Source organism: Lemur catta, chromosome 21 (assembly GCF_020740605.2).
Source record: "Lemur catta isolate mLemCat1 chromosome 21, mLemCat1.pri, whole genome shotgun sequence".
Taxonomy (NCBI): Eukaryota; Metazoa; Chordata; class Mammalia; order Primates; family Lemuridae; genus Lemur; species Lemur catta.
The window spans coordinates 7,967,155-7,975,258 of record NC_059148.1 but is presented as its reverse complement, the minus strand read 5'-3'; the positions used below and the strand labels follow the sequence as shown (position 1 = coordinate 7,975,258).

General features: G+C 44.2%; 1 protein-coding gene across 3 annotated transcripts; it reads right to left on the bottom strand.

Moving 5' to 3' along the window:
* Nucleotides 1–278: 278 nt before the first annotated feature.
* LOC123626279 (zinc finger protein 558-like) lies at nucleotides 279–7,711 on the bottom strand. Of its 3 annotated transcripts, none has more exons than XR_006730780.1 (3): nucleotides 7,516–7,711; nucleotides 6,025–6,059; nucleotides 279–492 (listed from the first exon to the last, which is right to left on the bottom strand). XR_006730780.1 is itself a non-coding variant. In XM_045535215.1 (3 exons), the coding sequence occupies exons 1-3, from the start codon at nucleotides 6,270–6,272 to the stop codon at nucleotides 295–297; spliced, it is 327 nt and encodes a 108-aa protein (XP_045391171.1). In that variant the 5' UTR covers nucleotides 6,273–6,478; the 3' UTR covers nucleotides 279–294. The 3 variants fall into 3 exon arrangements, 1 of the variants encoding a protein (XP_045391171.1); XR_006730781.1 differs by having other exon boundaries at nucleotides 7,556–7,711; XM_045535215.1 differs by lacking the exon at nucleotides 7,516–7,711 and adding an exon at nucleotides 6,179–6,478.
* Between the last annotated feature and the right edge of the window lie 393 nt (nucleotides 7,712–8,104).

The window sequence follows — 8,104 nt, the reverse complement described above, 5'->3', positions numbered from 1 at the left end:
CACTTTGGGAGGCTGAGGTGGGTGGATTGCTTGAGCCCAGGAGTTCAAGACCAGCCTGGGCAACATAGTGAGACCACGACTCTACAAAAAATTTTTTAAAACTCAGCTGGGTACGGTGGTATGCACCTGTGGTGCTAGCTATGGGGAAGGCTGAGGTAGGAGGATCCATTGAGCCCAGGAGGTTGAGTTGCAGTGAGCTACGATGGCACCACGGCACTCCAGCCTGGGCAGCAGAGTGAGACCCTGTCTCTAAAATAAGTAAATAAATAAACAAACAGTTGCCAGGTAAATTATTTAACTTTTCCCGCTGTTCCAGTCAGCTACACAGATACCACAGGCAGATGGCACCCTGTGCCCCGGCCCTCCCAGGGAGGCCAGACTCCTGTAGTTCTCCAGCATCACCTCCTGGTATAGCATCCTCTGCGCAGCGCCCAGGAGCTCCCACTCCTCCTGGGCAAACTCCACAGCCACGTCCTGGCACATCACCGCTTCCTGAGACATGAACACATAACAGTGCTGGGCAATGGGAAGGCCACACATGGCACCTTACAGAGTGTGGCTAAGACTGTCCCCACAGGCAGAGAAAGGTAGAGTCAAAGAAACTAGAGAGGTACACTAAACACAAAACACAAGTGACTGTATAGAATCGGTGTTAATTTTTCTTTAAACATTTTGTAGAATTCTCTGGTAAAACCATCTAGGCCTGAACATTTCTATTTTGAATTTTCAAATTACAAATTCAGTTTCCTTGATAGTTAAAGGGCTATTCAAAGTGAGGAGTTTTGGTAGTTCATGTTTTCCTAGTATTTTTCCATTTCATCTAAGTTGTCAAATGTACATGTGTAGAGTTACAGTCTTCCCTTATGATTTTCATGTCTGCAGAGTCTATGAAATTCCTTGATTCTTTTATAATATTGGTGATTTGTTTCTTATCTCTTTTTTCTTCATCAGTATTGCCACAGGCTTATCAATTTTATTGATCTTTTTAAAGAACTAGGTCTTTTGTATTGGTTTCCTCTTATTTTTGTTTTCAATTTTATTGTTTACTGCTCTTTTAAAAAATTTTTCCTTCCTTCAATTGCTATTTTTTTCTTTTTTTTTAGACAAAACCTCACTGTCACCCTGGCTAAAATGCAGAGACATCATCTTAGCTCACAACAACCTCAAACTCTAGGGTTCAAGCGAGCCTCCTGCCTCAGCCTCCCGAGTAGCTGGGACTACAGGCACCCACCACCACACCTAGCTAATTTTTCTATTTTTCACCCACCACCACACCTGGCTAATTTTTCTATTTTTCATCGAGATGGGGGTCTCGCTCTTGCTCAGGCTGGTCTCGAGTTCCTGGCCTCAAGTGATCCTCCTGCTTTGGCCTCCCAGAGTGCTGGGATTACAGGTATGGGCCACCATGCCAGGCCTTTTTTAGGTTCTTGAGGTGGGATCTTAGGATGTTGATTTGAGACTTTTCCTTTTTTCTAATATATGCATTTAGTGCTATGAATTTTCTGCTTCGTAGTGCCTTAGCTTTCTCCCACAAATTTTGATATATTGTCTTTTTCATTTTCAATTCAGTTCAATGTATTTTAAAATTTTTCCATGAGACTCTCTCTTTGACCAATGGATAATTTCAATGCTGTTTTTTTTTTTTTTTCAAGCATTTGGAGATTTTTCTGTTATTGACTTCTTTTCTTTTTTTTTTTTTTTTTTGAGACAGAGTCTCACTCTGTTCCTGGGCTAGAGTGCCATGGCATCAGCCTAGCTCACAGCAACCTCAAACTCCTGGGCTCAAGCAATCCTCCTGCCTCAGCCTCCCAATTAGCTGTGACTACAGGCATGCGCCACCATGCCTGGCTAATTTTTGTATGTGTATTTTTAGTTGTCCAGCTAATTTATTTCTATTTTTAGTAAAGATGGTGTCTCGCTCTTGCTCAGGCTGGTCTCGAACTCTTGAGCTCAAACAATCCACCCGCCTCGGCCTCCCAAAGTGCTAGGATTACAAGCATGAGCCTCTGTTATTGATTTAGAGGTTGATTCCATCTGGGTCAGAGAACATATTTTGTATGATTTTGATTATTTTAAATTTGGTTTTTGTTTTATGGCCTAGGACATGGTCCACCTTTGCATATATTCCCGTGGGCATTTGAATAGAATGCGTATTCTGGCCAGGCACTGTGGCTCATGCCTATAATCCCAGCACTTTGGAAGGCTGAGGTGGGAGGATTGCTTGAGGCCAAGAGTTGGTTGAATTCTTACATTATATCAAAACCCCACTTCTACAAAAAAATTTAAAAATTTTCTGGGCATGGTGGCATGTGCCTATAGTCCCAGTTACTCAGGAGGCTGAGGCAGGAGGATCACTGGAGCCCATGAATTTGAGGTTACAGTGAACTATGATTGTACCATTGCACTCCATCCTGGGTGACAGAGACCCTGTCTCTGAAAAAATAAAAAAAAAGAATGTGTATTTTGTTGTTGTTGGCTGGATTGTTCTATAAATGCCAATTAGATTCTGTTGGTTAAGGTATTGTTGAATTCTTCCATCATCTTGCTGATTTTCTGTATAGTTCTCTCAACTGTTGAGAGAGAGTGTTAAAGTCTTCAGCTGTAATTGCAGATTCACCTATTTCTTCTTTCATGTCTATTAGCTTTTTTTGTCACACATTTTGCTCCTGTTTTAGGATGCATATACACTTAGGATTGCTATGTCATCTTGGTGAACGGTAGAATTACTCTTTTGTCACTTTTTTTAAAACCACTTTCATGCCTTTCAGACTTAGTCTGTTTTGTGCTGCTATAACAGAATACCTCAAACTGGCTAATTTACAGCGAAGAGAAATTCGTTTTTCACAGTTCTGAAGTCTAAGATTAAGCACAGCATCTGGCCTTCTTGTTGCATCAACCGTGGCAGAAGGTGGAAGGACAAAGACAGGGTGAGAGAAAGAGTAAGAAGGGGTCCAACTTATCCTTTCATAAGGGACCCGCTCCCATGACAATGAACCTATTCACGCAATGCATTAATCCTTTCAAAAGGGCAGTGTTCTAAGGGACTAAATGCCTCCTGAAGGTCCCACCTCTTAATACTGTTACAATGTTGATTAAGTTTCCAACACATGCTTTTTGGAGAACACATTGAAACCACAGCATTCTCCATCTCTGGTCTCCACCCCCGCCTCAGGTTTACTTTATCTGTTTGTATAGTTACTTCTGCTTTTCCCTGGATATTGTTTGCATGACATAGCTTTTCCATCCTTTTACTTTCAACCTGCCTATATATTTGAAGATTCATGTACACAGTATATAGTTGAGTCATGTTGTCTACTCTGCCAATCTCTGTCTTTTAATTATTGTGTCTAGATGAGTTACATTTTATGTAATTATTCATATGTTAGGAATTGAGTGTACTGTTTTATTTTTATTTTCTCTTTGGTCTCTGTGTTTTTCACTTTTCTGTTTACATGTGGTTTTTGTTTGTTTGTTTGTTTTTGTTTTGGAAACAGGGTCATGGTCTGTTGCCTGGGTCAGAGTGCAGTGGTGTCATCATAACTCACCTCAAACTCCTGGGCTCAAGCCATCCTCCTGCTTCAGCCTCTCAAGGAGATAGACTACAGGTGCGTGCCATGACACCCAGCTAATTTTTCTTATTTTTTGTAGAGAAGTGGTTTTGCTATGTTGCCCAGGCTAGTCTTGAACTCCTAGCTTCAAGTGATCCTTCTGCCTTAGTCTCCCAAAGTCCTTGGACTATAGGTGTGAGCCATTGTGCCTGGTCTGGAGTGTATCCTTTTGTATATATTTCAGTATTTGCTCTAGGTATTACATTATATAATTATTTAGATATGTGTGTATATATATGATATATCAGTCTGCCATCATGTTACCAGTGTGAGTGAAGTCTAGAAATCTTACTTCCCTTTATGTTCCTTTACCCTCCTCTATTTATAACTGTCCTAAATATTTCCTTTACACAGAATTAGAATCACATCAGTGTTATATTTTTGCTTGAACCATTAAGCACCATTTTGAAAAATCAAGAGAAGGAATTGTATTGATCTATATTTTTGCTTACTGTGTTCTTTCTTCCTTCCTGATATTCCAAGTATCCTTCTTTTGGTTTCCCCTTCATTCCTTAAGGATATTTTACCTGGTTATAGGATTCTGGATTCATGGTTCTTTTATTTCAGCAGTTGAAAAATACTGTGCTACTTCCTTCTGGCTTCCATGACTCTTGATGAGAAATCCCTGTTTTTCTAATTGTTTTTTTTTTTCCTATTGAAAAGGTATCATTTTTCTCTGGCTCTTTGTCTTTGTAACAAAGTTTAATTATGATGTGTCCTGGCATGAATTCCTTGGATTTGCTTGTTTTGCGGTTTGCTAAGTTTCGTGATTCTTTAGATTTATATCTCTGCCACATTTGGGAAGTTTTCAGCTATTGTTTCTTAAAATACTTACTCAGCCCTTTTCTACGTTTAGATATGTACCTTTTCTATGTTTAGATATGCTTAGATACACAAATACTTACCATTGTTTCAAGTGACTACAGTATTCAGTACTTTAAGCAGCTATACAGGTTCGTAGCCTAGAAGTAATAGGCTATGGCCTAGGTGTGTGGTAGGCTGTACCGTCTAGGTTTGTGAAAGTCCACTCCATGATGTTTGCACAACAATGAAATCACCTAATGATGCACTTTCTATCCACTTTGTTAAGCAACGCATGACTGTTTCTACAATAGACAAATTCGTAGAGATCAAAAGTGGATTAGAGGGTACCAAAGACTTGGAGCAGGGGAAAATGAGTAATTATTGCTGAACAGGTGCACAGTTCCTGTTTGGGATGATGAAAAGTTTTCAGTATAGATAGTGCTTATAGTTGCACACGTTATGAATGTAATTAATGCCACTGGATTGAATACTAAAAAAATGGTTAGGCCGGGCGCGGTGGCTCACGCCTGTAATCCTAGCACTCTGGGAGGCCGAGGTGGGTGGATCGCTCGAGGTCAGGAGTTCGAGACCAGCCTGAGCAAGAGTGAGACCCCATCTCTACTAAAAATAGAAAGAAATTATCTGGCCAACTAAAAATATACATATAGAAAAAATTAGCCGGGCATGGTGGCGCATGCCTGTAGTCCCAGCTACTGGGGAGGCTGAGGCAGTAGGATCACTTAAGCCCAGGAGTTTGAGGTTGCTGTGAGCTAGGCTGATGCCACGGCACTCACTCTAGCCCGGGCAACACAGCGAGACTCTGTCTCAAAATAAATAAATAAATAAATAAATGGTTAGAATAGCAAATTTTATGTTACACAATATGCCCTCAGCATCTGCAGGTTCTGCATCCTTGAATTCAACCACCCACCCTTGGATCAAAAATATTTGAAAAAATAACAATATAACCATAAAAACAACACAAATAAAAAAAATACAGTATAACAACTATTTATATAGCATTTACATTGTATTAGGTATTACAAGTAATGTACAGGTAACTTAAAGTAAATAAGAGGATATGTATAGGTTATTTGCAAATACTATGCCATTTTATATAAGGTATAAGGATCCACAGATTTTTGTATTCTTGGGGGCTCTTGGAACCAATACCCTGTGGACACCAAGGGATGACTGTATACATTTTACCACAGTAAGAAAAACCAAGAATGTGATAACCTGTGTATATAGCATTCTATCACTAAGGTGAAAAAGAAGTGGAAAAATACAGGTGCACATGGTTGTACATGTATAGATTATCTCTAAAAGAATACAAAAGATGGTCTGGAGAGCAAAGCTGGATAGCTGGGGACAGCAGTAGGAGACTTATTTCTCTGTTCACCTTTTATATCTCTGAATTCTTAATTGTGTACACACACTATTTATCCAACAATTTAATGACTTCAAAAAAGAATTCACACATATAGGTTCTAACAAAACATTGTGACCCCAGCAAATACATGTGCAAAGATCAGAAGAGTCAATGAATAAAAGAATAAACATGCATTCCCTGACTTGGTGCCTGAACAGAAAGCAAAGCCCTCGCTGTTACCTGTGCCGTGGCCATGTCCTCTTGTCCAGCGAGAGCTGCAGGAAGAGAGGGGACACATGAGTGCCTCATACGCAGGGCTCTGAACTGTCCAGACAAGACTGTCCATCCCAGCCCAGCACCCTAACATGGGCAGGCAGACATGTCAATTGTGCACCTGTGTCTCTGTACTGTGAAGAAGGGGCTTTGTCCTTCGGTTTCTTGTCTTTTCTGATCTCTAAGGCATTTAACATGGTGTGGACCATCATCATGACAGCCCCTGTCCAGAAAAGTACCTGGCAGTTCAACTTCTCAGAGACAGGAGAGAACAAAGACAAGGGTGCCACACCCTGTCTGCGGCTACCCAGGACTCACTTGTGTCTGAGACCCGGACTAACACCATCCAGGCCTGCCCTATCAGATGGGACCCCACACCCACACACCAAAGTTGTGAACCCACCACGAGGCCCATGGCAGTCCCAACGGTCAGGTGGGGGCAGGGACAGGCAGGATGGGGCTCCTCATCCCATCAGGTTACCTGCAACGTCTCCTCTCTGAGGGGCACGGACCGTGTGAGACAGGCTGGGTGGTCCCTCACCCAGCTCCTGAGTTAAGGGGGGCCCACAAACTCACTTACTCAAGAGGCTTATGTCCCCATTCCTCTCCTCCAAGGCGGGGGAGGGTTCCTCCGGAGAGCATCTGTCAGCCCAGAGGAAACCCCAGGGGCTGCAGGGGAGCCGGGGAGGAGACCTGGGTTCCCCACGGCGACCAGCAGCGCCCCACGACTCTCAGCACAGAACAGGACCCGGCCTCAGCACTGCTCTCCACAGCACCCAAGAAGGCAGATGGTGGGGACGGGCCAGCTCTGCCCAGCAGCCCCTGGTCCCGCGATCAGGTAAGTGACTGCTGGCCCCGGGCCTCCCCTTTCCTCAGAACTGCCCTCCATCTCTTGCGTTCAGCAGCGCTGTGGGAACAGCCACTACAGGCACACCTCGGGGATGGTGTGGGTTGGGTTCCAGATCACCACAATAAAGCCAATATCGCAATAAAATGAGTCGCAGATTTTTTGGTGCATATAAAAGTTATGGTTACACTATAGTCTATTAAGTTTATGATACCACTGTGTCTAAAAAATGTACATATCTTAATTTAAAAACTCTTTATTGCTAATAAATGCTAGCACAGAGACACAGAGTGAATACACACTGTTGGAAAAATGGTAGGGACAGACTGGCTCCAGGCAGGGTTGCCACAAACCTTCAATTTGTAAAAAACTCATTATCTGCAAAGCACAGTGAAACCAGGCTACCCAAGCCTGCACCCACTCCTGGCCTGTCCACTCGTGGCACCGACGCGACCGGAGCAGGAAGCCCCACGCCAGGCTCTCGCTCTGGCCGCTCGGACCCCTCTGCACGGGCGGAGAGGGGCGGTGGTACCAACGCACTCACGGGCCACGCGGAGGGACGGACACCGGGACGAGCCCAGCAGCAGCCTGGCGCGCGCTCTCACCCGCACCTCTTAAAGGCGGTCCCGGGGCGCGCCGACGCACACCTACCGGGAACGCGCCACCCCGGCGCGCACCTGGGAGGTGGCCACTCCCCGGCGGACTTCAGCCCCCCGCACGGGCCCCGGCTCGGGACCTGCGGGGACTGACGCTCCGGCCCGCTCAACTACAGCAGCAGCCCCCTCACCACACTCCGCTTCCGCACCCGTGGCAGGACTACGCCTGCGCAGAAGGACCACCCTCCCGGCCTGCAAACTACATTTCCCAGAAGTCCCGCGGGGCGTCTTCGCCTCCGAGAAGGACGCTCAGGAGCGGGAGGGCGGGCGCGGGGCCTCACGGGAAATGTAGTCCGGCTGTTGGTGGACTAGATCAAATCGTGATCCATCCATGCAATAGAATATTCTGCCATAAAAATCAATGACGTGCTACAACAATCAAGTTGTGTTACAACTTGAATCAAAACTTAAAAACATGCCAAGTGAAAGAAACCAGGCCACATGTTGCATGATTTTTTTATATGAAATGTCCACAACACGCAAATCTCTGGAAACAGAACACAGATTAATGGTTGCCAGGAGATTGAAGAAAGAAGGAATTGGG